This window comes from Aethalodelphis obliquidens, unplaced genomic scaffold, assembly GCF_003676395.1.
Source record: "Aethalodelphis obliquidens isolate GAN/ISIS:26980383/991018 unplaced genomic scaffold, ASM367639v1 scaffold37, whole genome shotgun sequence".
Classification (NCBI taxonomy): domain Eukaryota; kingdom Metazoa; phylum Chordata; class Mammalia; order Artiodactyla; family Delphinidae; genus Aethalodelphis; species Aethalodelphis obliquidens.
The window spans coordinates 10,944,483-10,972,406 of record NW_020837981.1 but is presented as its reverse complement, the minus strand read 5'-3'; the positions used below and the strand labels follow the sequence as shown (position 1 = coordinate 10,972,406).

The 27,924-nt window shown below is 40.2% G+C and overlaps 1 protein-coding gene and 1 long non-coding RNA gene across 5 annotated transcripts in view; one reads left to right on the top strand and one right to left on the bottom strand.

Moving 5' to 3' along the window:
- The window catches only part of VCL (vinculin), a 101,527-nt gene that overhangs the window by 62,366 nt on the left and 11,237 nt on the right, over nucleotides 1-27,924 (top strand). For all 3 annotated transcript variants that reach the window (XM_027129808.1, XM_027129810.1, XM_027129809.1), the window contains 11 exons: nucleotides 5,583-5,673; nucleotides 6,665-6,812; nucleotides 10,318-10,471; nucleotides 11,538-11,713; nucleotides 13,848-14,038; nucleotides 15,272-15,471; nucleotides 17,694-17,822; nucleotides 21,538-21,687; nucleotides 23,676-23,784; nucleotides 24,909-25,211; nucleotides 26,806-26,930. In XM_027129808.1, the coding sequence (XP_026985609.1) occupies nucleotides 5,583-5,673; nucleotides 6,665-6,812; nucleotides 10,318-10,471; nucleotides 11,538-11,713; nucleotides 13,848-14,038; nucleotides 15,272-15,471; nucleotides 17,694-17,822; nucleotides 21,538-21,687; nucleotides 23,676-23,784; nucleotides 24,909-25,211; nucleotides 26,806-26,930 (1,776 nt within the window). The remainder of the gene's footprint in view (nucleotides 1-5,582; nucleotides 5,674-6,664; nucleotides 6,813-10,317; nucleotides 10,472-11,537; nucleotides 11,714-13,847; nucleotides 14,039-15,271; nucleotides 15,472-17,693; nucleotides 17,823-21,537; nucleotides 21,688-23,675; nucleotides 23,785-24,908; nucleotides 25,212-26,805; nucleotides 26,931-27,924) is intronic.
- On the bottom strand, nucleotides 783-24,900 carry LOC113632574 (uncharacterized). Of its 2 annotated transcripts, none has more exons than XR_003437872.1 (3): nucleotides 24,263-24,900; nucleotides 8,295-8,634; nucleotides 783-863 (listed from the first exon to the last, which is right to left on the bottom strand). It is a non-coding gene; the product is annotated as an uncharacterized LOC113632574 (long non-coding RNA). The 2 variants fall into 2 exon arrangements; XR_003437873.1 differs by lacking the exon at nucleotides 24,263-24,900 and adding an exon at nucleotides 15,207-15,307.

Below are 27,924 nucleotides of genomic sequence, written 5' to 3'. Positions count from 1 at the left end.
GGAAGATTAGGCATTTGGGGGCATATACAAGGGAAATATAAACCTGGTCTCCACTGTGTACAGTCTAATAGCTCTCTCAGTTTTATGCTGATCTGGAAGGAACCAGACTGTTAGGATGCTGTAAAACTATCAGAATGAAAGGAAATAAATAAAATTAGTTCAGCTAAAAGAAGCTTAAGTACATAATGACATCAGAATGAGCAAGAAATGTTTATTTTTTAACTTCATTTTGCTTTTGTTTTACATTTACCTGATTCAAATATCAAAATGCTATAAAGGGACTTCCCTGGTGGCGCAGTGGTTAAGACTCTGTGCTCCCAATGCAGGAGGCCCTGGTTCAATCCCTGGTCAGGGAACTAGATCTCATATGCATGCTGCAACTAAGAGTTCACATGCCACAACTAAGGAGCCGGCGAGCCACAACTAAGACCTGGCACAACCAAATAAATAAACAAACAAATAAATAAATAAATATTGAAAAAATGCTATAAAAGGATATGTGTGACACAGCTCACTCTCATCCCCATCCCTATCCACTCTACCTCCCTTACCCCCTAAGAGTAATTGTTTTTATTAGTTGCAAGAATATTTAGAAAAAATTTTACCCTGAAAATGGAAATTGGTAACTAGGGTTTGGTTATTTTTCAGTTTAGTAGCATTATGCATCTTTCATTGCTCAACTGTAAGCAGTGAATTAATCAGACCTTGTGTCTGTCTGTGACCCCTGGGTTCCCATTCTGTTTAATACATATGATATCTTTTACCTCCTCTCACCCCTACCAATAAAGAATTAACTTTGTCTTACCATACTTGTTTCATGCTTCCCCACTGGTGCAGTTTTCTCCTGGAAAGTGATGGTTCCTCTAGAAAAGTGGGGGAAGAAAGTAAGTGGAAAAAATTCTTGGTAAAAGTACGTCTTGCCGAATAAGTTAAGATTTTAAAGAGGCAATGCAATAGCTGATTATTTTACGTTTTATACCTACATTCAAATGGCAGATTTACAAATTTATAAGTACTTTGACTTTAAACACTTCACTTTATTTTGAAAATAAAAAATTTCCCCTCCTAAATCAACAATCATAATGATTATTAAAAACTATTTTAGCATTTTTCCTGGGAATACATTATGAGATAAAAGAATTTGGGGTTTAAACACAGTTCTAATTTTACCCTTTGTAAATTTAGCAATCTATATTTAATCTCTTTTTTTTTGGTATTTATATTACTTGTATCTTGACGCATGCTGAGAAGAAAGAGGAAGTGAAAAAAATTTAAAAAGCATTTCATTGCTAAGAATTTTTGAACCCTATGTAGGTGTTCCTGTAACTGCAACTTGAGTCATTAGATACTATTATTCAGAATTCGTCCCTGTGGTGTGTCTCCTCCCACAGTGGGCCTAGGTTGGTGGTGGGTAAATGTAGTGAGTGACTCAGATGTCTTGCACAGATTACTCTAGTCTACCAAAGAAGGAAATGCTGGTTAGAACATGCAATCCTATAATAACTTGCCCTTACTGCAGACCATTGAGGATTTAAGGGTTGATTTTTATTTCAGTTTTGAAAAAAATAAGGTTATATATGAGCTTTTTATGAGTCTTTTAGTATTCTATTATGCAGTATTAATTTTAGTATTCTAGTATGCAGCTAATACAACAAAGGATTTATCTTTTGGAGTTTGAGATAAATAGTTAATTTAGGTATATATAATATTTCATCCTCCCCCCCAGCCAAAGGAGAAAAGCCCAACATGGTACAGGAATTGACATTTCCCTTCTGATCCAAGTGATCTTTTAGTTGGTATAACTGATTGTGTGTGCATAGGTGGCACAGAAGCACTGAGAAGGTATTCTTGGAGATGAGGAACTGATGCCTGGGAGGGTAGATTGCCTGAAGGCTCAGGGCTAGATGACTTTCTCTCCAAGGTTAAATGTAGTTTATAAGATTTTGTTCTACGGCCCAATTTATCTTTCCAAAAACATCTTTGTTTAAAACACGGACTTGAGGGTAGAAATGTGGTCAGGAATGGGCTGGAGTGAGAAGGGTGGGGTTGGGAGGTGTTAGTGGAAAAGGGAGAGTAGCTTGGGCAGTGAATGAGAGGGGGTCCTTAGTCCCAAATTAAAAATTTTCAAGAGCCTGGGAACGGAGAAGCTCGCTTTCCCTACCACAGTTCCTCTTGATCGTCTGTGGGAGGAACTCAGTGGTTCTTGGTATTATTCAGTGTTCTTTAGGTCTAACTTTATATTAAATTTCAGAAGTGTTTCAGGTCCTGGAAAAGCATGTAAAAAGGAGTCTTTTAGGTTGTCCTTCTGACTTCTGGTATATGTGGCAGAGTGCCAAGGCACTATGGTTTTTCTCATTTAAAACCTGAACTCATCAGAGTTTTACAGTAAAACGGACCAGAGCAGGAGGGTATCAGATCCCTGACAGCTGTCCCCAAAGCTACATGACTAGATCTGGTCTTTTTTATATTCACTCTTTAAAAAAAAGAACAACAACAACAACAAAAACAGAGAAGAGATTGGTGGAGACTTTTCTTGTTCCCAAATTTGAGATTTTACAGAGAACAGTACTTATTGAGGGTACAGTTTTTTCCTCTTCTATTTCATACCCAGAGTGTATTCTGAGTACTTAGACCTACATGACAAGGTTTAACAAAAAGCTTTATGGTACATAGTGTAGTTGACCCCAGAGTTATGACTATTTTTACCCTTTATAAATATATCTCAAAATTGCTTCTTAGTCCTAGTTGTTCATTGAATTTGTTTATATTATAGCCGGTGTTAGTATACTTCTTTTGTTGCTTATGTCAGAATTCTGTCAATTCCATAACAAACACTGCCCTTCAAAAGAAATTCTTAAGAGACCAAAATATTTGTTCCCACAGACATTTTTGCTTTTAATAGATATGACATTAAAATGTATTGTGTTTAAATGATTCTTTACAATTTGCTCTGTTCCAGAAAGAATTTAAGGTGGCCCTCTCAGTGACTGTTTTAAATCTCCAAAATTGTCTAAAATTCATGCTCTTAAAAACTTTGGTAACTAATTGAAATTCCCAGTGTAAAAATGCAGCTTCATTGCAAATTTGCCATTGATTATTTTTAGGAGAAAATGAGCATCTCTTAATGTTAAATTCTTGATATTCTCACATCTCATACTCAGGACTAAATTAGTCACATCCTGAGAATCAGATTCTTTCCTTGAAGCATGGTGACCACGCTTTATTAGGGAGAAAAAAGCAGTGACTTTTGAGGATACTGAATAGAGCAAAACTAGTTTTTCTATTGTGTTTCAAATCATTTTGGGGCAGTGGAGAATAAAAGCAGTTATTTAGGTTAGTGAGGATTATGAATTTGATTTATAGAGCTAATTTTCTGGGCAGTATTAACCAAGCCAGAATTGGCAAGGCAAAAGATTTGCTGACTACTGTAAAAGGTTAGTGGAATCTTTGGCAACTCTCTTTGGTAAAAGAAAAAAATTCTTGAATTTCATCTAATAGAAAATAATGAGGTTTGAGATCAAACTGTGTTTCTATGACTGAGCCCCTTAATTTATAAAATTAAATTACATTAAAAATTGAAGTTCAATGAAGCAATGAGGGAAAAAATGCCTAAAATAGAACCTAACATGTAGGAAGTGCTCAATTAAGATTAGTTTCCTAACTGGTAGCCTTTAATGCTAGAATAGACACTGAAAAATTTCTGATCTTTGTTTCCCCTTGAATTGAGATTTTTGAAATGTTATAAGTATCTATTGTTTTTTTTTCACTGAAAATATAAGTGTATTAGAGAAATGGTTATTAATAGATTTTAAATTAAGTATTTTTCCATGGCTATAATTCCTCTTCTTCAGAATGTGCACAATACTTCCTAGGTGAGAGATCATGAATTTTTTTTTAAATCTGTATCTAGACAAAGTCCTATAACTGGTATTAGACCTTAAAGGCTATCCGACTCTCTGAGGTTGGGTGTTGCCTGCGACTCTCTTTAAAAAGATATTGATTTGGGCCTTGCTAATTTGGAATTAAGCTAAAGTTGACTTTTGAAGACAAGGCTTGCTGTACAGATTAATTTGAACTAGATGAAGGAAGAGCAAATATTTAAACCATTTGAGAATCAAAGCACTTAAAAAATGCCACTTGTCTACTTACAGTACTAATGACAGATGGATTTTGAAATAGATCCTCTTATGACTGCCTTTTATTGATAGATGGCTATCATAATTTCATATAACTTGATAATAAAAATATTTTATTTCCATTTTTTCAGTAATTTAGTTCACTTCTTTTCAGTTGCCATGGCTGAGAATTTGTTATTTAGAGCCTTAGATAGCCAAATCTGTATCTGTTTAGATGGGGAAAGAGGGAGTCCAAAGCTGAGAGTCCTGTAATTTGAATAGGTACTTTGGAAAAGCTGGTGTCGGGCTGCTGACCTTAAGCCTAATTATGAGTGCTCCCAACGCTTATTGGTGCTGCTGCTGGGTTTTGTTTGAATTGGACGTGGGGATGCTCCTAGTGCCCCCATGTGGAAAACTGGTGGCACCACACCTTGAAGAACCCCGGTTTGCAGGACTGGAAATTGAAAAAAGGTAGGGATTTAAGGCGTTGCCTAGAGTTTCAGAGGTTAACTCTGTGCTTTGATGGATGGGCTCTGTAAGATCCAGTTCCCTAAGCAAAAGGGAGAGAGGCTGTCTTTTAAGGTGTTAAATAGACTTAAGAGATGGCCAGTCTGTCAGTTGTGAGGATGGGTACGTGCATATTTGTTATATTGTTTTCTGTATATCTATTTACTTAAAAAACTTTATTAAAACATATGTATATTTTAAAAGTGATTAGTCTGTTGTTTGGACTTCTCATGCTATATCCTGGGAGATTTTATGCTAGTTTTATGCAAGTCATTATGAATCCTGATTTTAAACAATAAATTGAGACCCACTTATTTTATCCTGCCTCTTCTTCCAGATTAGGGACGGTAAGGGAACTAAGGATGAGGAGTGGCAGGGAAGGCCCGAAAGACACTTCTTTCTTGTATTACATTTGGTGGTTTACTTGTGGAATTAAAACTGAATTGCTAGATTAAAATTTTCAGCTTTCTTCCAGCCAGTAATTCCAGGTTTTTCAGATTAAACATAGTGAAACATCAAGCAGTGTGTGTATATTTCAAAACAAGATGTAGAAGAACTGTGGTTTGTGGTGCCACATGCTAATGAGGCTTCCCTGAAGCGGGGAGAGCTTTGGCAGGGCTGCAGTAGATGATTGTTGACTAGTGGAAAGGCTGATAATGAGGCATGTGACAAGAGGACTTTTTCCAGCTGAAGACATTGAACATCTTTTGGCTTGAGCAGTTTTACCAGTTTTCACAGTTTAGCAATAGGGAGACTAGGAAACAGAATTAACTGAAGATTTGCATGCAAGATGCTGCATTTTGACAGAAATAAGCGTTATGGTGTGATGAGAATATTTTTAAGGCTGTTGTAGGACTACCGTAGCTATTGTATGTTAATGGTGTAACTTCTCTGTCTTACTTTGTATCATGGTATCTTAGTTTTTGCAAAGAAAATACTTGTGGTATTTTTCTTCAAAAGGACACTGAAGCCATGAAGAGAGCGTTGGCCTCCATAGACTCCAAACTGAACCAGGCTAAAGGTTGGCTCCGTGACCCCAGTGCCTCCCCAGGTAACCCTCTGGTTCTACTTTTCTGATAGATAACAGCAAAAAGCTAAAAACCAGGCAAACAAAAGAAAAAGAAAAAAAAAAGAAAAATCATTTCGTAATCTCATAATCCTGAGATAACTACTGCAACATTTAGGGGCATACTCCGTTCTCTGATAGTTTTGACTAATTGAAGTATTACTGGTCCTTAAAAGGATGAAGGGCATAGACTACCTCTCATCACAGAGGAATAAAGCAAAGTGAACTGGGCATTCTTTGCCAAATTATTGGTTCACCCCTTCCCTGAATCAGAAAGGTAATTATTTTGAATGAAAGCTCTTCTTTTCTAGTTTCCGTTGGGCAGATTTCCATTTACGTCAACAGAGTACTTAATTAAGCAGATGAAATGATGATGCTAACAAGAATTGGGAAGCAAAGTTGACTTGTATAAAGATAAGACCCAAATAGGTTATTGAGCTAGGCATTATGGATTTTCTAATCTAATATTTATTCAGTTTTAGATTAATATTTGAATGAATGTGAAAAGCCTAATGGAGTTTAGAGGCGTTGAGTACTATTGAATTGTTAGAGCCTACTTTCATCATTCACATGCTTACCACAAACTGCTTATTATCTCCAGATGGGTATGGTTCCAAGGATCTTTTTGAGCAGTCTCTGTGGTTAAAACCTCACCCTATGGTTGTAAGGGCAGTGCTTGGCTGTTAGCTATCAGATGTATTGCCTTCTATTCACTTGTCATTTAAAATCATCCATTCCTTCATGAATGAAATGACTTGTAAAGCAACCTTTCTAAATAATTAATGGATCAACAATGTAGATATTGAACAGCTCTCTCTCTCTCTCTCTCTCTCTCTTTTTTTTTTTTGGCTGTGCCACCTGGCTTGAGGAATCTCAGGTCCCCGACCAGGGATCGAACCCAGGCCATGGTAGTAAAAGCCTGGAATCCTAACCACTAGGCCACCAGGGAACTCCCTTGAAAATCTCTTTGTTTTAGGTGATGCTGGTGAACAGGCCATCAGGCAGATCTTAGATGAAGCTGGAAAAGTTGGTGAACTCTGTGCGGGCAAAGAACGCAGGGAGATCCTGGGAACCTGCAAAATGCTAGGGCAGATGACTGATCAAGTGGCTGACCTCCGAGCCAGGTAAAGTTCCTCTGCTCTCACCAGAGCAGTAGTGGTAACAGTTGGGATCTCGCTCCTGATGGAGTGATTCAGAAAGCAAGTTTCTGTGAATTTTACTGAATTCTCTTTGGCTAATAGATAATGTAGATATTATATTCTACTAATTCTTTTGAGATTGGAGTGAATTTTCCTTTTGTTGAACTTTTAAAATATGTAGATGCCTTATCGTAAAGTTGAAATCTGTTTTTTTAGTTTCTAGCCATAGGCTTATGAAAAATAAGGTGCATAGATATCTTTTATGAAGGCTGGATAGAAAAAAAACATAAAGAGTGAAAACGTTGGAATTATTTCACATGTCATTTTAAAAATCAGTTAAATAGATTATCCTCTACGTTGGTCATTTCTAGGCTCTTTTGAGTTTCTATTTCATCATTATTCCTTTGGTTTTATAATTCTTTTACCTCTCTCTTACCCACCTCAAGTCTTGGCTTTTAGGATCCACCCCCATTCCCCCAAATTAAATATGTATAGTTTGCTATTAAGAAAACTCAGTATAATATAGGTTTGTTTGGAACTCATACATATAGTTAATGAAGTTCTAAAAGATTCTCATCTTTATGGAATTTTATAGTACGGACATTGTGAAAAATTGAGGTATGATGACACACTAGTATAAATGAAATTTAATTTTGCTTCAAGATTGTCATGAAACGTCTTGAGATAATTGGAATACAGTATAAGGTCTCCCTACAAACTAAGGCTTCAGGAACACGCCTTGACGTGTTGCACACCATTACACCTAGCCTCAAATGTATTAACATAATGGACTTAAGAATATAGTTTTTTTTTTTTTTTGCAGTACGCGGGCCTCTCACTGTTGCGGCCTCTCCCGCTGCGGAGTACAGGCTCCTGACACGCAGGCCCAGTGGCCATGGCTCATGGGCACAGCCGCTCCGCAGCATGTGGGATCCTCCCAGACCGGGGCACGAACCCATGTCCCCTGCATCGGCAGGTGGACTCCCAACCACTGCGCCACCAGGGAAGCCCAAGAATATAGTTCTTAAAGGAGTGGTTCCTGACCTTTCTTGGACCAAGGTCATTTTTTTTTTTTTTTTTTTTTTTAAATGCAAGCATGTTTATGTTTTGTTTTGTTTTTTGCGGTACGCGGGCCTCTCACCGTTGTGGCCTCTCCCTTTGCGGAGCACAGGCTCCGAACGCGCAGGCTCAGCGGCCATGGCTCACGGGGCCCAGCTGCTCCGCGGCATGTGGGATCTTCCCGGACCGGGGCACGAACCCATGTCCCCTGCATCAGCAGGCGGACTCGCAACCACTGCGCCACCAGGGAAGCCCCAAGGTCATTTTTATAATTTGATGAAAGCCATTAATCTCTACCTAAAAAGTTACATATAAACATGCCCATACAATACTATATGTAATTTCCAGAGGTTCATGGATTCACTGTAGCCCTGGAAGCTCCACGGGCTTCAGGTTAAGAGCCTTTACCTTAAAGGGAAGAAGGAACAGCATAAATAAATGTGATCTCATTGAGTGCAGTGGGCCTTTTCTCTTGCTGTGAAGCAGTCTCCTCTGCCATGAGCATGCCAAGAACTTTACAGAAAGGACAAAAAAGAAGTTCTGTTCCCATTTGGAGAAATGCCAATGCAGTTTGACAAGATTCTTGGCTCTTCTAATTTCTCACTGCTGGCTCTTTTGTCTGCAGCCTTTTCACAGTGTGGTAGACAGTTTTCAGTTGGAATTCTCAAATACACAGTTGTATGTATTTAGAGAAAGATGAATCTGAGCAAGAGAACGAGGTAGTTGCTGTACAGGACCGACCATAAATCTGTAAAGAGAAAAGGTTGGAACAGTGAGGAGCCTCAATGGGCCTGCTTCACACTGGAGTCTGCGATAGCCTTTCACAATGAAAGATTACAAAGCTGTCTCCTTGTTATCCTTTCTTAAATATGCCTAGCTTTCTAACAGCTTAGTGGCTGAAACTCAGTAACAATTTCCTCTTTGGTATTCTTCTATTCAGTCACCTAGAGTTTCTAGGGTTGTAAGTATATATTTTCCCCTCCATGGTACTCAAACTTTTTATTTTGAATGAAAAATTATGCAACCCATAAATATTTTTACTTTTTCACAGTTGGACTCTTACACAAACAACGTTCCTCATAATGAATTAGTAGATTTGAAGGAAAAAAGCAAATTAAAACATAAAAAGTATATTTCCAAAAGTCTTAGACTCCTCTGCCATGTAAAAGGGAGGTGTCAAGTACAAGTAAAAGGTATATATATATACCTGGTAGTAAATATTATTGAGTTCACTACCTCAAATATTGGTATACATGAAAAACATATAAATTTAAAAAGAGGATAGGTAGATGAATGACACATCCATAATATTATTAAGGGAAGCAAAGATGTTTTGTAGTCTATCCTAAAATCAGAAACTCAGGTTATGATGATCAGCCATTCCATTCAACCAAATGATAAAGTTGCCACCCCTATCATTGAGTTTACCAGGCTGGGTGGATTCAAAAATATGAGTATAAAAAGATGGCAAATCTTACTTTGCTATGACCTGGGAAGTCTCTAACAAAGGGAAAACAAATTTCTACTAACTCACATCATTTTTTTGTAGTAGCAGCATACCACTTCTGAGAGAGGAAAATAGTGAAATTAGTTCTTTAGGAACATGATGAGAAATAATGGTTTCTTGTCCTTGTGTGCCCTTTTCCTTCAGTACTATCTGGTTTTGATACTTATAGGTTGCATAGGAGTGGAAGGTAGATATTTAAGATTACCATTAGGTTATGATAATGACAACTCTGTAATAACAATAGTCACATGTGTATTGCTTTATTGCCAAAGTATTTTCAAGTATTTCTTTTTGCTTGATGCCACTCTGTTTGATAAGCAGGGCCAGTATTATTACCTACCTACCCCTCATTTTCTAAGTTAGAAAACTGAAGCCCAAGGAAGTTAAACATTGTACCCAAGGTTCCTCAGGTAGCAGAAGCCAGGATTTGAACAGACATCTACTTGGTCCCAGTGTGGTGTGCTTTCAGTAGCACTATGTGTGCTGCCTCCTGAAACATTTTCAATGTATACTTGCCCATAAATAAGATAATCTAATGGGCTGTTTATTTCTAAAGCATATGTACTATGGTAACAAAACCTTCCATAGCAATAAGATCACAAGCACATTTCCCTCCTGAAGATTAGGTTTGATTATGTAATCACCACCAAGAGGAAAATCAATATCAAAATGTGCAAGTCTGGTCTTTAAAGTGGTTATGCAGTTCCTTGAAGCTACTGTGTATTATTTTTCAGAGCAAAGGAGAAATTAGATGGTTTGGGTGTTTTGCTTTGTCTCTCTCTGTGTTTCCTTGTGTTATCGCAGATTTAGTAGAAAAGGAAAAGGACAAACATGTTAGTAAAAGAACATATGCTGTGCTTTTAGTAATATTTTGCCATTAAGAATTTGAGAGAGTACAACAGCAGCATCTATCTGTTTGAGCAGAGGACAAGGAGCCTCACCGGTGGCCATGCAGAAAGCCCAGCAGGTGTCTCAGGGTCTGGATGTGCTCACAGCAAAAGTGGAAAATGCAGCCCGCAAGCTGGAAGCCATGACCAACTCAAAGCAGAGCATTGCGAAGAAGATTGATGCTGCTCAGGTAGCGATGATGATTTTTAGCAAGGGTGGGAAATAAAGGAGAAAGAGAAGTGTTCCATAAATATACTGTATCCCTCTCCCCCTAACTTTCTATGGGTGGATAATGGGTGTTTCTAAGTGATGACTGATACACACTAGTTGCCAATGTTAACACGTCCCCTACCACCACAGGCTTAAGGCTAATGTTTATCCATATTTTGAAATAACGATCTTAATTTTGAATTCTTCAGTTAGTTAAAAGTAAGCATTCTGAGTACCATTCCCCTAGCTCCTGATGGAGATTACAGTATGTTAAACCTGTTATTCATCTCAGAATTCACAACTGTGTTTGGTCATAGCAATGTAAAAGGGTTAAAGCTTTCTGATATTACTCTACTATAAAATGATTTTCAAGCATTTCATGAAGAAACATAAATGTTTAAGAAACTGAAGAATTAATAAGGTGTGATTAATTCAAAGCTAAAGCTCATGAAGATATTTTATCCTAATGAGAAAGAAAAAAATCATTTTTAAAAAGATGAAGGGGGACTTCCCTGGAGGTCCAGTGGTTAAGACTCCGAGCTTCCACTGCAGGGGGCATGGATTCGATCCCTGGTCTGGGAACTAGGATCCTGCATGCCGCACATGCAAATATTAATATCTCTATAAATAAATAGCTGAAGGATTGATTTGGTTTTGCCTGAGTAAGAACTGATGTAAAATAATAAGGATCAGCATTATAAAAACAATTGCTGGTATGCCTTATGGTTACTTTTTTTTTTTTTTTTTTTTTTGTGGTACGCGGGCCTCTCACTGTTGTGGCCTCTCCCGTTGCGGAGCACAGGCTCCGGATGTGCAGGCTCAGCGGCCATGGCTCACGGGCCTAGCCGTTCCGTGGCATGTAGGATCCTCCCGGACCAGGGCACGAACCCGTGTCCCCTGCATTGGCAGGCAGACTCTCAACCACTGCCCCACCAGGGAAGCCCTTATGATTACTTTGGAAATATTTCTGATGGCCTTGTTAAGTTTAGTAAAATTGGTTCATGAGTAGATCACAGTGTGCTTCTTTTCTATTTCTGTGTGTGTAGAATTGGCTTGCAGATCCAAATGGTGGACCAGAAGGAGAAGAACAGATTCGAGGGGCTTTGGCTGAAGCTCGGAAAATAGCAGAATTGTGTGATGATCCTAAAGAGAGAGATGACATTCTACGTTCTCTTGGAGAAATATCTGCTCTGACTTCTAAACTAGCAGATCTACGAAGACAGTATGTATTTAATCAATTAAATTGTCCTTTAATCTCTCTCTTTTTCTCCCTAAGCACATATATAGTTGAAATTTATAGGTTAAATGCACATATGATACTCTTCCATTGTCTTCTTATTGATTCTTTGTGACGTGGTGAGGGCAGATATTTTTAAATTAATAATTTTAGGATACTAAGAACTATTTTTTAAAAAAATATTTTTAAGAGATCTATTTTTAAAATTAATTAATTAATTAATTTGGCTGTGCCGGGTCTTCATTGCGGCATGCGGGATCTTTAGCTGCAGCATGTGAACTCTTAGTTGCGGCATGAAGGATCTAGTTCCTTGACCAGGGATTGAACCCAGACCCCCTGCATTGGGAGCACAGAGTCTTAGCCACTGGACCACCAGGGAAATCCCTGAGATCCATTTTTTAAAATTTCTAAGCTAGGACATACTACTACACCTTGTTTGTGACTTGTCTGTTTCCCAGGCATATGAGGAAAATAACTTTTGTGGCTAGCTATGAAAAGCTTTGTGTGTGTGTGTGTGTGTGTGTGTGTGTGTGTGTGTGTGTGTGTTGGGGTGGGATGGGGAGGCATAAGAAGATAGTTTCTTCCTTGACCAGCAGTGTTACTTCTTATGTAGCAATTATAAAAGATCCTTAAATATAACATCCTCACTGCAGGTTCTTCTCTTAAGGGGATTTTTTTTTTTTTTTTAAATCGGTGAGACAGATAAGGCTTTCATAGCATCTACTTTGATTGTATAGAAAAGAAGTGTCACTTTCTCCTTTTGAAAGATATTTTTATGTCTTAAAAAAAAAACAACTGCATCATATGCTAAAAAGAACATTAAAAAAGTGTACAATGGCAAAAGTAAGAGTTGCTTCTCTCCCACCTCAGTCCTCCAGTCACTTCTCCAGGAATAACCATAGTCAAGTATCTTGTGAGATTCGACTTTTCATTTAACTTGTGTATTTCACTCCCTATTCTTCCACAGGAGAGTGCCTAACCTTTTTCCACAGAGGTACTTTAGAGTCCTTTCAAATCTTATATTGGGTAAGAGACCAACGTTAGCTAAGAAAGCAGACTTCTGCCTCAGACCTTGAAATAGGAATGAGTGGGAGCAGGGTGGGTATACTTTAGGCAGGAGGTTGTGGTGATAGAGAGCAGCTTAAGTAATAGCTCAAGTTTGATTCTATATCAAGCTCAATCATTTGGGGGGTCACTATTTTATACCCCAAATATAAAATTATGTAGGTGGGAAAATGTATAATTGGACAATTGTAAAGTAATATATGTCTACAAATTTTGGTCTCTGTTCATTAATATTGGCTAATTAATATAGTCTTTACATTTTTACTAGATTTAAAAATACTCAGAGGAGGAAACTATGTTCTCAGGATCCTAACACAGGTCCATATACATAGCAGGCACTCATTAATGTTTCTTAATGATGAAGAGAGAATTAATGATAATAGTGATAACAGCAGACCAAGTTTGGTCACATGCCATCATTACTTATTCCTATTATCTATCTATCAATCAATCAATCTATCTATCTATCCATCTATCTATCTGTCTATCTAAAACTTCCAGGCAGCAGGAGTAGCTATGATCAGAACCATAGTAATTATCTTCTTTGTCCAGCTTTATAATGGAGAAAGTATGAAAGTTTAGAATCATAAAGGAACTTTTAAGATAGTATCTAAATTAGTCATTCTGTCAGGTAGACTAAGATTTGCATTTTTATCGGTGAGCCAGATGTGATTATCCTGAAGTTTACTTTTCTATGACCTAGTGGACTTGAGATATAAAATGAGTCAGATTTGAGATGGCAGGCTCAGGGGCCACCTAACCTAGTGATGACTGATCGAGCTCAGCTTACCAAATGGTTGAGCTTGGTTGAGCCAGACTGACCAAACTCATATTTAACTACAACATATTTAACTGTCTTAACGAGGCAAAACAATCAGAATTTATATTATTAATTTCTTATTTAAGGGTCAAATAGATAAATCCCTCTCCTTTCAAACCAAGTTAATAATAATCATTAGCAGTTTGTCATCTCATTAGCATTTGTATTAGCAATTAAGTCATCTCAATGTAAAGAGTGTCTTTGTGTGACAGGATGGCTATTTTTTTTCTGCAGGGGAAAAGGAGATTCCCCAGAGGCCCGAGCATTGGCCAAACAGGTGGCCACGGCCCTACAGAACTTGCAGACCAAAACCAACAAGGCAGTGGCCAACAGCAGACCTGCCAAAGCAGCTGTCCACCTTGAGGGCAAGATTGAGCAGGCACAGCGGTGGATTGATAATCCCACAGTGGATGACCGGGGAGTTGGTAAGATCATCACTGCACTTATTAATCCTCATTAAACTTATTACAGTGAAGATAAGCAAGTTGTTGATAGAGATCCTGTATCATCTGTAATTAGGTACAGAAGGGGTTCTTTAGCCACTGGTGAGTAAGTCATTCCACAGTGTGACTCCATCTCCAAATGTAGCCAATAAATTTCCTGTGATTTAATCAAGAAGTATTAATAAATAAATGATTTTGCTGCAGGCAAATAGAAAATTCCTCAGGTTGCAGCTGAAACTTTGAGCTAATTATTTCCAGTCTATGTATACTTTCATTCTGTTGTATTTCTGTTATTACAGTCCTTAGTTAAGTTCACAGTTAAATATAATTTTTGAAAATAAGTAAAAGACACTTAACTACCAAGGTTGTTTTCAGTTGTGAGGGCTCCTGTATCACACAATCACCTGTAGAGTTGCTAACCTAAAATTTTGATTTTTGAGAGAGTTTAGGAATGGATCTATAAGAATTTAGGTTGTATTATGATAGCAAGCTGAAAGATCTATTTATTTCATTTGCTGTGTTCATTGGAAAAAGATAAAATTTTTAATTGGTGATTCCCAGTGTGGGGGAATCAGGCAGACATATAGTTTACTGGTGGAGGAATAAATTGGTACAAATTTTCTGAGTGGCAATTTGGAATTATATGTCAAGAGCTTTAAAAAAGTTCATACCCATTGACTCAGCTATTTGACTTACAGGAATTTATTCTAAAAATAATTAGAGATGTTTCTAAGGAGTTACATATGAGAATATGTAAATAGTGTAAATATTTAATAATATTAACAGTTATGGTTCATATGATAAAATGTTGCATAGAGTTAGATCATGATTTTTGAATAATATTTTTTTTTTTGAATAATATTTAATGATGTAGAAAAATGCTCACGTTAAATAAAAAGAAGCAAGGAGTAAAAGTTAATGTATAGTATGATCCCGGTTTTATAAAAGAGAAATGTATGTATGTATAGGAGCATGCAATGCATTCAAAAAGACTGGAAGGAAATGGTCAAATATATCAGTCTCCAAGTGATGGGATTATGGGTAGTTTATATTTTTTTACGTTTTTTATATTTCCCCAGTTTTTTGTCTTGATAGGGGAAAAAACCCCACTAACCCCACTAAATGTATTATTAAGAAAAGAAATCCTTACTAGAATGGCACAGTGGTTGGCTTCTCCTGGTCTATGTGAGTTTCAGTGTTTTCCTCTTGGTGCAGGTCAGGCTGCCATCCGAGGGCTTGTGGCCGAAGGTCATCGTCTGGCAAATGTCATGATGGGGCCTTATCGCCAAGATCTTCTTGCAAAGTGTGACCGAGTGGACCAGCTGACGGCCCAGCTGGCTGACCTGGCTGCCAGAGGGGAAGGGGAGAGTCCTCAGGCGAGAGCCCTTGCATCTCAGCTCCAAGATTCTTTAAAGGTAGAACTTGGGAGCACATATCATTACATTTCTTTCTTTCTTTTTTTTAGAAATAAATTTATTTATTTAATTTTTGGCTGCGTTGGGTCTTTGTTGTTGTGCACGGGCTTTCTCGAGTTGTGGTGAGCGGGGGCTGCTCTTCATTGCAGTGTGCGGGCTTCTCATTGCGGTAGCTTCTCTTGTTGCGGAGCTTGGGCTCTAGGTGCACGGGCTTCAGTAGTTGTGGTGCACAGGCTTTAGTAGTTGTGGCACGCGAGCTCAGTAGTTGTGGCTCGCGGGCTCTAGAGCTCAGGCTCAGTAGTTGTGGCGCATGGGCTTAGTTGCTCCGCAGCATGTGGGTTCTTCCTGGACCAGGGCTCAAACCCATGTCCGCTGCATTGACAGGCAGATTCTTTTTTTTTTTTTTTTAAGACTAATGGGGAAAACTCCCCATTGCCTATTTTTTTATTTTTATTTATTTATTTTTGGCTGCATTGTGTCTTCATTGTTGCACGCAGGCTTTCTCTAGTTGCATCGAGTGGGGGCTACTCTTCGTTGCGGTGCGCGGGCTTCTCATTGTGGTGGCTTCTCTTGTTGTGGAGCACAGGCTCTAGAGCACAGGCTCAGTAGTTGTGGCGCACGGGCTTAGCTGCTCTGCAGCATGTGGGATCTTCCCAGACCAGGGCTCGAACCCATGTCCCCTGCGTTGGCAGGCGGATTCTTAACCACTGCGCCACCAAGGAAGTCCCGACAGGCGGATTCTTAACCACTGCGCCACCAGGGAAGTCCCTCATTACATTTCTTATGCTTACTATTATTCAAAAATTAGGAGGGAGAGTTTTTAAAAAATATAATTTCTTGAGTCTAGGGAAAGTGAAAAAGGTGTGATCAAGAATATAAGGAGGGGCTTCCCTGGTGGCGCAGTGGTTAAGAAACCGCCTGCCAATGCAGGGGACACGGGTTTGAGCCCTGGTCCAGGAAGATCCCACATGCTGCAGAGCAACTAAGCCCGCACTCCATAACTACTGAGCCTGTGCTCTAGAGCCTGTGAGCCGCAACTACTGAGCCCGCGTGCCACTACTGAAGCCCACACGCCTAGAGCCCAAGCTCTGCAAGAAAAGAAGCCACTGCAACGAGAAGCCTGCACACCGCAATGAAGAGTAGCCCCTGCTCGCCACGACTAGAGAAAGCCTGTGCACAGCAATGAAGACCCAATGCAGCCAAAAGTTAAATAAATAAATAAAATTTTTAAAAAAATAATATAAGGAAATCCAGAGCTTATTAAGGAAAAGCTTACTAGTGTGTGATAGCAATTAAAATTGTGTTTCTCAAGCTTCACTCAATCAAGGGCTCTTTCATATTTGCTCTACCATGTATCACCTATACTTTTTAATTTAGTCAGTATTTTTCTTAAAATGGACTCCTTTTTTAAACTTTATTTAAAAGAAAAGTTTATAAAAATCCTGAAATCAGGAGTTTGAGTTAGTTATATTTTTTCTAATATTCTATAAAAGAAACACACAATTATTAAAATAAAAACATTTGTCTGTGTAACACCTATATTCATTTCAGATACCACCAGCCAGTGCATGCTACCCACCTTGAGAAACAGTGGGGGTGATTGATCCTTCTTCGAGTATTAATCTAGAATAAAACTTAGATTGGACAAAGTGTGATAATTATGAAAAGGAGTTTTTTCATGACTTCTGAGAATCTTCTGCTTTTGACCCATGTTAAAATAAAAAATGGATTCATATATTGGTTATCAAGTTTTTCTAGAAACTTATTTGAAATATCCAGAAAAATTCCATTATTGATTTCTTTCATCTAAATATAAGAAGTTGCTTAGAAATTTGGCACTGCATCCACCAAACAGTCCTTACAGTTACTGTAATTATGTCAGGCCCCTCCAGCACTGGGATTGTTGAGGAGCTCTGTCTCATCTCATGGTCTTCTTTGGGCTCAACCCCATGATTCTTAGTATTATTCTTAGGGGCCATCAAGAAAGGAAGTAAGATTTCTTGTTTGGGTGGAACAGTCTAGGGAAATGTGGGTCATGTGGGCAGGATTCACTTCTTACACCTGTTTCATGCTAGCTCAGTGCTTTGTACACAGTTGATACTCATAGCTGATAAAGTTGAATGAAACACCAAATGAATGAATGTGTCAGTGAAGGAAGGACAATGGCAGATGTGCTTTTTGGATATTTCTGGAAATTTTAATTTTTAAACAATGTTTTTAAGGATCTGAAAGCCCGGATGCAGGAGGCCATGACTCAGGAGGTGTCAGATGTTTTCAGTGATACTACAACTCCCATCAAGCTGTTGGCAGTGGCAGCCACTGCCCCTCCTGATGCACCCAATAGGGAAGAGGTGGGTATCTGAGGTCTTCCATTTCTTCTGTTGGCCAGCCATGTGTATATGTATATGTATGTGTATGTGTATATGTATATGTATATGTATGTGTATGTGTGTGTGTGTAAAGGTAAAATGTGACTGCAGTGTATGTCAGGAGTGGTTGGGAAATTGTGGATGAAGGGTGGAAAGGTAGAAGAGGGAAGAAAGGCCTTGCCACTTCTTCTTTCAGTCACCAGGTATGTTGCTTAGGAATGTCTTTAGGACATGTCTTCACTTGCAAGCAGTAGAAGACCTGACTGTCAGAGATGAAAACAAGTGGGTTTTATTTTCATCACATAACAAGAAACATGGAGCTAGGTAGCCTTGGCATTGGTTCAGCAGCTTGATGCCATGAAAGCTGGTATCTCTCTGATTTTCTTGATCTTTTCCTCATGATGTGAGATGCTGATGCAGCCCTAGGCATTATGTTCAAGGCAGTAAGAAATGAGCAGTGGGGGCATTCCAGTCACAACTAGAATAACTGTCCCTCTAGTTATAACCTTCCTTTTAGTGTCCCCTTAGGACACTTTATTCTCCAGACAGAAGTCAGGGCAATTCTTTTAAATCATTTGATGTCATTCTTTTACTCAAACCCTTCAGATTACTCCTCCCTGTCCCAGAGTGAAGCCAGAGTCCTTACAATGAACAGTAAGGCCAGTGATGTGCTGGTAGACACAGGAAAAAACAAAACAAAACAAAAACAAAAACAAGAAGGCCCTGATTTGTAATGTTTGTTAATTTCCATGATGTAAATATTCCCATGATGGCTGTTTCAATGTGAAGTCACTGTAAGCAGAGTCGGGAAGAGATGGGCACATTTGGCTCTTATGAGCTTGTGTGAGTTGATACCAGCAGCTTCGTCACACCACTGCATCTGGTCCGCCATCTACTTGTCTGACCTTGTGTGGTGCCTCTCTTCCCCCTCATGCTCCTGTCTCTGCATTGATCTTCTTGCGTTGTATTCCCAATATTCCTTGTTTATGTTTGTATGTTCTAACCTTGGGGCCCTTGCTGTTGTTCTCTCTGGTCCTCCCACAGATAACTGCAGGTATTGTTCGCTCACTTTCCTCAGCTCTCTACTGAAATGTCACTTTGGGGTCACCACCTAAGATCGCAACCCCACCCCAAGCCCATCCCAAGAAATTCCCTAATCTCCATATCCTACATTTCTCCTTCGTGTTTATCAACACTTACATATTTACCTCGTTTTCCTCTCGTTAGCATGAAAGCTCCATGTGGGCAGGGATTTTGTTTTGTCATTACTTTATTCCCATTTCTTAGAACAATGTCTGACACATCCTTGGTGCTGAATAAATGAAAGTAAACGCTCACCCAGAAATCCTCCAGGAGACTTTTGTGTATGTCTCATTGGCTAGAATGCTGTCACATGGCTACCTCACTGCAAAGGAATCTAGGAAAGCAAGTATTTGGTTTTCCATCCTCTATAGTATTGGTAGTGAAGGAGAAAGGGTTGGGTCAGGCACCCAAGACAATGTAGAACTGGTGAGCAGACGTTTATGTTATTCTTATTTGCTAATGACCCCCATTTTCTTTCTCTAGCCTAGGTTGCTGGTCAGTTCAGCTCATGGTCCCCTTAGGCTGGGGTGATGTGCTGTGTTTTCATTCCGGACATCTGAATGTCTGATGAGCAGACAAAACTGTCTGCTGGTAATCTCTACCTAGATGCTGAATGGGTACCTCAGCATGTGTTGTCCTCCTGTTTTCTTCCAGCTGGAAATTTGTGAGTCGCCACTGACTCTTCCCTTCATCTTCCCACATCTATAAAGTAAGACAAGCTAATTTGATCTCACAAATACATCTTGAATTCTCTCTAATTTTTATTCATGTTGCCACGGCTCTAGTTCTGATCCTTGTTCCCTGCTGCCTTTATAACTACACAGCTGAGACTGGTCTTTGAATCCATCACTAGGGCACGAATAAAATAAAAATACAGATCTGACCCTGATATTTTCCTGCTTAACCTTTCAGTGGCCCTTCCTTTTCACATAGGAGAAAGCCAGAGCTCTGTGATCTGGCTTCTAATACTCCCTCTACCCCTGTTTCCCACAAACCCCACCTCTCAGTTCATGCCCCAGCAATACCTCATTGCTTATAGTTTCCTGCGTACTCTGTCCTTTCTGTTCTCCATGTCTTTGTTCTTTCTGTCTCTCTACCTAATTATTGTCCCCTTATCTCTTTTGGCTAATTTCTGTTTATCCTTTATTCTAGTATCCTTCACTTCCTGGATAGTCTAAGTGCCTTACTTTTTCCTCCCTAATATCAATGCTTAGTTTTATTATTGCACATAGCACACAACTATTGTAGGTATCTGTTTATGGGCCTTTTTAACCCTGCTAGGATGTGAGATCCTTGAGATGCAGAAATTATGTCTTATTCATCTTTGTATCTTCAGCACCTGTTCCAGGGCCTGGCACATAGTAGGTGCTCAGTACAGTTTGGTTGAGTGACAAGAAAAGCAAGCTAAGCAGTTGGGTAAATCAGAGGGAGCAGCAGACATAGACTGGGGTTGAGATGGTGAACCAAAGTTGGCAAAGCCTTATAGATTCAGAGTGGGAGACCAGCCAAGGAGAGAAACAAGGACTGAGGCCAGGAGAAGAGGACCAGGGGGCTAGAGATTTAGGAAGAGATCCTGAGCATTAAATGGCAAGAACCCAGCTGGCTGAATCCAAACAAGAGGTCAGAATGGGGAAGAGACTTGCGTGCATAAACATAGAACCCTGGCAATGAGACTGGAGCCTGCTGTTGGACCAGGAGACCTTCAGAGATTGTCTGCTGGGAGCCAGAACTTGTCTCCAAGTAGGGGCAGGTAGACCTCCAGGAGGAGGCAAAGAAGAGGGTAGATTCTGCCAGGCAGTTCCTAATGTGCTCTGTGTATAATATAAAGCTCACCCAGGGCTGTTGGATATACCTTGCCTCAAGCATCAATTCTAATAATGTGATCCAAACAAATGACAGAAGAACTTTCGTGTCTAAGTTAAATTGTCCCCTTCGTGGTATGTGACCTTGCATAATATCCATGTCGAAGAAGAAGTTAACTTTTTAACAATATGTGAACTGAATGAACAATTCAGTAGATGGTTTTGCATTTGGGGTGATGGAAGTCAGCCATCCTTACCCTTGTGTCAGGCGTGGGTGTGAGCACCAGCTATCATTTTTCCCATGGAGGTCAGGGGCAGAGCTTTTACAAAATTAATGGTAATGGGATATGTGAGGGAAGCTGCCCTGAGGAGGCTGGAGCTCTGGTTAGGACTCTGGATATTCTTGGCCTTTAATGCATCCAGCCACCTGCACTGGAACCTGGAGTAGGTTTTTCTATACTCTTCAAACTAGGGGATAAGCCTTTTGTGAACAGGGATTATTTAAGTCTTTGGATTCTGTGAACTCCTTATTGCAGACTGCACAGCACTGTACGTCCTGTTTGCACCTGGTAAGCATTGACTGCGCTGAAATTCAACGGTGTGTGTGCACTTGCCTGGATGCATGTGATGCTTATGGCCAAACCTCTGAGGAGATACGGCAAGGCCAAGACTCAATGTGACTGTTGTCTTATTAACTTGTAAAGTCTTTGCTGAAGCAGTTGCTGCCTCTGCTTAAAGAGAGACTTTTTCTTAGGCTGCCTGACCCATTTTATTGCAATAAATTTTCTTAATGTCTTTGTTTGTTCCTCAAGGTATTTGATGAGAGGGCAGCTAACTTTGAAAACCATTCAGGAAGGCTTGGAGCCACGGCAGAGAAGGCGGCTGCTGTTGGAACTGCTAATAAATCAACGGTGGAAGGCATTCAGGCCTCAGTGAAGACAGCCCGAGAACTCACACCCCAGGTGGGTTTCACTCCCCCTTCATCATGTCAGTACACACCATATTGAGTAAAGAAGGTTAGTTACAGAACAGTTTCTATACATTTTTGAACACTTACTATAAAATATCATGAAAGAATCCACACATACCCTTAATGTCTAAATCATTTTTATATTGTTTGAATTTTTTTACAGTGATCATGATTAGTTTTGAAAGTAGAAAAAACTAGTAAAGCACCCCCCTCCCATGCATAATTAGGGAAAAATTCAATAATCTTGGGAGGTTAGTTTATTTTGATTTTAGAGCTTATGCCTTTCCCCACATCTCTTTGATGGTATTTTAAAAATTTTAGATGTGGCCATAATTTTTCTTTTTTATTTAATTATATAACCAAGATGTAGCTAATGTACTGTAAACAGAATATTGGAAGAGTGGGAACAAAAGAAAACAACTTGGACAGGAATTAAAGTTCTAGTACATGATAGATGTTCTTAAAAGATCTCTTCAACATGGTTTAGTGTGATGTTTGTGCAGTTTTTTTCTTCCAATAAAATTACAGAAAATTCATTATCTTTTCATTCATTTATTCAGCAGATATTTCTTGAGTGCCTGTGGTACATTAGGAACTGTCTGGGCTCTAGAAATCTATGATACTAGATTTGGTGGGGAGCTTGTAGGCAGAGACAGGGGAAATAAGCTTGTCTCTTAATTGTTCAACTTTTGCCAGTGTGGCATGTTAACAAGTTAGATTCTCTTGAAAAATCATACTTGTCTAGCTTTTTAAAAAAAATGTCCATAAAATATGAACATGTCTAACTTTCCTTAAAAATTTCCATAAAACATAGAACATAAAACATAGGATTTCTCTATAAAACTGAGATTTCTGAAAAAACAGGAACAGAGCACTAGGCTTAAGGCACTAACTATGGAAAGAGCAAGGACTTTGGAGACAGATCTGGATTCGAATCCTCTGTCACTTTGAGTTTCCTTGTGTAAAATGGAGATAATTCCTTCCTAGTGGATTGTTCTGAGGATTAAGAAGATGCTTGTGCAGCCTATAACTTATCAAATACTCAGTAAATGTTAGTTCCTTCCCCAAGTGCTGCAACTGACTAGCTGGGAGCTCTTGAGCAAGTCACTTAAATTTTCTGCGTCTTGGTTTTTGCAGCTGTGAAGTGGAGAGATTACTGTCCTTTCACTCTCACAGGCTTGTTGTGAGGATTTAGTAAGACAGTGGATGTGAAAGCACTTTGTTAACTGTAGACAGTTATTATTATTTAAAGGAACATTTATTTATTTATTTATTTATTGGCTGCATTGGGTCTTCGTTGCTGCGCGCGGGCTTTCTCTAGTTGTGGTGAGTGGGGGCTACTCTTCGTTGCGGTGCATGGGCTTCTTGTTGTGGTGGCTTCTCTTGTTGCGGAGCATGGGCTCTAGGCGTGCGGGTTTCAGTAGTTGTGGCACGTGGGCTCAGTAGTTGTGGCACGTGGGCTCAGTAGTTGTGGCTCGCGGGCTCTAGAGGGCAGGCTCTGTAGTTGTGGCCATGGGCTTAGTTGCCCTGCGGCATGTAGGATCTTCCCAGACCTGAGATCAAACCCGTGTCCCCTGCATTGGCAGGTGGATTCTTAACCACTGCGCCACCAGGAAAGTCCGACAGTTATTTTTAATAAATATTTATAAATCTGTTTTAAGTAATCTTTAGTATCATTCTTAATGGTGCTTTTTAAGATGAGGCTTAAGTATCTGTCCGTTTTGTATATGTTCAGAAGTATCAAGCAAACACCCGTTTACTTTGTCACTTTATTACCTTCTTAAAATCAGGCTGTAACTGTAAAATCTTTTGTGAGGGCCCATTCTGGGGAGCTGTTTATGAGACCAAAACTAAAGTGCTTGGTCTGAAAAGAGACTCACCGATTTTTGGCCTTATAGTGCCACCTGTAGGTAAAGAGGGGGAAGCTTTGCTGAAGGTTTATATTTGAGTGGTGTTTAAAGGTTGTTTTGTCATTGCCAGGTCGTCTCAGCGGCTCGCATCTTACTTAGGAATCCCGGAAATCAAGCTGCTTATGAACATTTTGAGACCATGAAGAACCAGTGGATCGATAATGTTGAAAAAATGACAGGTAGAGTTGTGTGCAAAATTCTTCCTGTCTGATCCATGAGACTGAGAAACTCAAACAGGACCAGTTATGTTACTCAGCTGTAATTGGATAAAGGGACCGTCATGTGCTCGACAGTGTACTTGGCCCTGATTAAGGCCGCTGAGCAGCAGCGGCTTCTCATTCAAGCCTTGCAACTTTGTCCGAAGAGAGACTCTTTGAGTCTCTTTGATTTTAATGTGGCCCTCCCGGTGTGATGTTTATTGTTACAGCTCCTATCTTCTCTGAATAGTGTCTTTTCTCTGTCTGAGCCAGAGTTTGGTTTCAGAGGCTGAGAGGCGGTGTTTGTGGATACAGTAAGTGTCCCTGTCATTTTCAGCAGGTTCACATTTCAAGGAACCACAATAGCTACCATTTAATACAACTTGTCTCAGAGTTTCCTCCAACTTATCAACTACGTAGTTTTTTTTTTAAAAAAAGGAGAAACCAACAACTGACAAACCTGTGTCTGTGCGATAGAGGTGGCACCTCTGAATCTTCTTCATTCTCTTTGGAGGGAGGGATGGGAGAGGAAGAGATGAGGAATGTAGGCTCTTCGGCTTCCCTGCAGAACCTGCTGGGACAGGGGTCCATAGCAGCCAGAGATGAAAGTGGAGCTCTTGAGGTGTCTGAAGAGAGGTAACAGAAACAAGAAACAGGCTGTTAGGGTTATTGGAATCCTCTGCGTGGCTCATCTTGGGCACTGCAAGCTGCCAATAAGCAACAGATGGCTGGGGAGTGAGACGGGAAGGGAGAAAATACTGTTAACAGATAATGTGGTGCTGATGCGGTGAAGGTTTCAGACGCAATCCTTGTTTCCTCCTGATGTCAAAGCGTTTCTGGTTGTCTGTGGTAGATACAAGAAGGCTGGTGACCACGGTTGGTATAAATGCTGTGAGTCTGTATGGCCTCCTGGGCTACATTCTCACTTTTTTTTTTTTACAATGGTGATCACCTGGAAGCTTTTGATTGTGTAAGAAGGGTTTTGAGCTGAAGGTGAGAATTATGGGTGTTGTACTTTCACGTGAGAAATTTGAGTGGACAACAGGGTTTTGGAGTCTCTGTTCTTCTAAAATAGAAACTAAATTCCATTTCTGTTCTCCGGACAGGGCTGGTGGACGAAGCCATTGACACCAAATCTCTGTTGGATGCTTCCGAAGAAGCAATTAAAAAAGACCTGGACAAGTGTAAAGTCGCCATGGCCAATATTCAGCCTCAGATGTTGGTCGCTGGGGCAACCAGCATTGCTCGTCGGGCCAACCGGATCCTGCTGGTTGCTAAGAGGGAGGTGGAGAACTCTGAGGATCCCAAGTTCCGAGAGGCCGTGAAAGCCGCCTCTGATGAATTGAGCAAAACCATCTCCCCAATGGTGGTGGATGCAAAGGCTGTGGCAGGAAACATTTCTGACCCTGGTAAGCAATGCATGGTGTGGTTCACCTCAGCTGAGAGGTTAATTCAGGAAGCTGACAGGGTGGGGAGAGAAGATGCACCCCACAACCATGACACAACCTGGGAGCAAAAACTACAGATACTTAGTTTGAGGATAGTATATTAAGCTTTCTCTGTTCAAAATATGTTGGACAGAATATTTTCTGCAATATTGGCAGGGTTATTGTAAGTTAGTTTCTCTGGACCAACTTCCCTGTGCTTTTTTTTTTTAATTTTATTTTTTATTTGTTTCTGGCTGCGTTGGGTCTTCCTTGCTGTGTGTGGGCTTTCTCTAGTTGCGGCGACCGGGGGCTACTCTTCATCGCGGTATGTGGGCTTCACATTGCTGTGGCTTCTGTTGTTGTGGAGTATGGGCTCTAGGCACGCGGGCTTCACTAGTTGTGGCTCGCGGGCTCAGTAGTTGTGGCTTGTGGGCTCTAGAGCGCAGGCTCAGTAGTTGTGGTGCACGGGCTTAGTTGCTCCGTGACATGTGGGATCTTCCCGGACCAGGGATTGAACCTGTGTCCGCAGGCAGATTCTTAACCACTGCACCACCAGGGAAGTCTCTCTGTGCTTTCTTAATGTCTGATTAAATAACTCCTGGTCCTGTTTAGTCATTATTTTGGAAATTTCTCAAAAGATGCATAATAACCAATTTATCAACCATTTATGTAACTGGCATACCTTCTGCTTTTCTTAAAATGCTTTTTCTCTGGACAACATTCATTATTTCTGTCAAATCTGGAAAGCCTAAGTTAACCTGTGGGTCTCCTAGGTCTTGATCTTGATCCTACACCAAAGAGTTTGTGTTTTCTTTAGCTGAATTTTGATCATATTTTCATTACTGCTAAAGATATAACCACTCCTTTTTGGTTGGAAACATCTGAATTCCTTCCTCCTGTGAGCCTCTAGTGTTTCTAGCCTCTTCTATGAGTAGAATCCACTCAGTGTGAGAGAATGGGAAGGAGGGGCTGCCCTGTTCGTCCCTAGCCCAGGTAAAATCTTTCTGGTTTTCTCAACCCACCATCACTGAAGATGTGCTCAGTTTCCTAATTGGAGTTTCTAATAGTTTGAGTAGATTCCTTTAATTCTGGGTGACTGGACACAGTAGCAGCAGCTCAATGTAGGGGTTAATATGCTGAATGCCAAGTGGAGCAAAGGAGTAGGGAGAAAGGTGAGAAGTACTCCAGGGAATGTGTGCCCCATCTGAAACTTGACATCTCCCCTGTTCTGAGTGGGGCAGGCTTATCTCTCGACTGCTTTATCATGAGAGGTGATGAGCACCACCTGAGCCCAAAGTGTTCCTGGCCCGGCAATGTGCTGAGTACTTGTTAGCTGTACAGGCAAGAAGGCGCCCTGAGCACTACAGGGATCAGCTGGTTTGTGCCACTTTTGACTCTTTGCAGGCCTCAGGGCATCTGCCTGGCTCTTACCTCCCTTCCCCTTCAGTCACTGCCTGTGCTGCTTACTGGCAGCTTCATATCCAGCTTTTGTTACTGGAAACCAGTTCTTCTGCTGGACAGACAGTGCTCCAGGGCACTGACCTACCCAACTGAAAGTGAGGGTGTCTGTGTTTAGGCCTGCAAAAGAGCTTCCTGGACTCGGGATACCGGATCCTGGGAGCAGTGGCCAAGGTCAGAGAAGCCTTCCAACCTCAGGAGCCTGACTTCCCGCCTCCTCCGCCAGACCTTGAACAGCTCCGAGTAAGTAGATTCAGAGAGTTTGGGAGAATTGAGCAGCAGGGTGTCGGGACTGTAGCAAGAGAGAGGTAGGCTGTTCTGGAGCCTCGGTCACTAGGTAGCTTTGTTTAACTTTTACTTGAAGCTCAGTCAGAGGCACAACTCGACTTTCATTCTTGAATCTGGCGGGGTATTAACCGAGTGCTTATGCATGGCGTGTGCTGGGTAAGTGGGGGTCTTTGGTGTTGGCCTGCTCTAATGGGAAGTGACTGGAGCAGAGGAGCTGGCTGTGGTAAGTGTGGATGTGATGAGTGATGAGTTATTTAGTGGGGCAAGTTAGTGAGGAGTGGGAAAATAATCTGCACAGTTTGTGGTGAGAATTTATGTGTTCCCAGTTGATGATGACAAACCTGAGGTGGTTAGACTCTTGTGTACATTCTTCTTTCCTTCATTTGACTTTTTTTAGTAGCAAAAGTAATAAAATCCTTTTTTTTAAAAAAAGTTAATTTTTCCCTAACTATAATTTTAAATCTTTTGATGCCCCAGAAAGTACCATGAATTTTTTCTTCCATAGGTAAATGGTTTAGGGGGAGGAAAGCTGAGCAATAGCTTGCAGATACAAATCCTAGAATCAGAAATAGTCATTATTTTTAGACATTTTCTCTGACAGTACTGGAAATAGCTTGTCCTTGGGAATAGCTTATCAAGGCAATAATTTGATTTACTGTCCCTGATATACTTTCCCATATTTAATATCCCAAATTTACTTTTCCATATTTAAGTTTCTAAGTTTGTTGAGGACAAAATTGGGTCACTGTGCCCATAGCTAATGAACAGTGCTTCCCTAGCCTTCAACGCTTCTTTTTTGATTTGACTTGATTCTTTTCAGCTGGGCTGTTGGTGGGTGGCTAGGGAGGGCTATTCTGGGGCATGGATTCTTATGTGATCAATAGAGTCCTGACATTTGGAATCAAGAACTTAGAGGTCATTTGGTCTAGATATTCCTCACTGATAAACC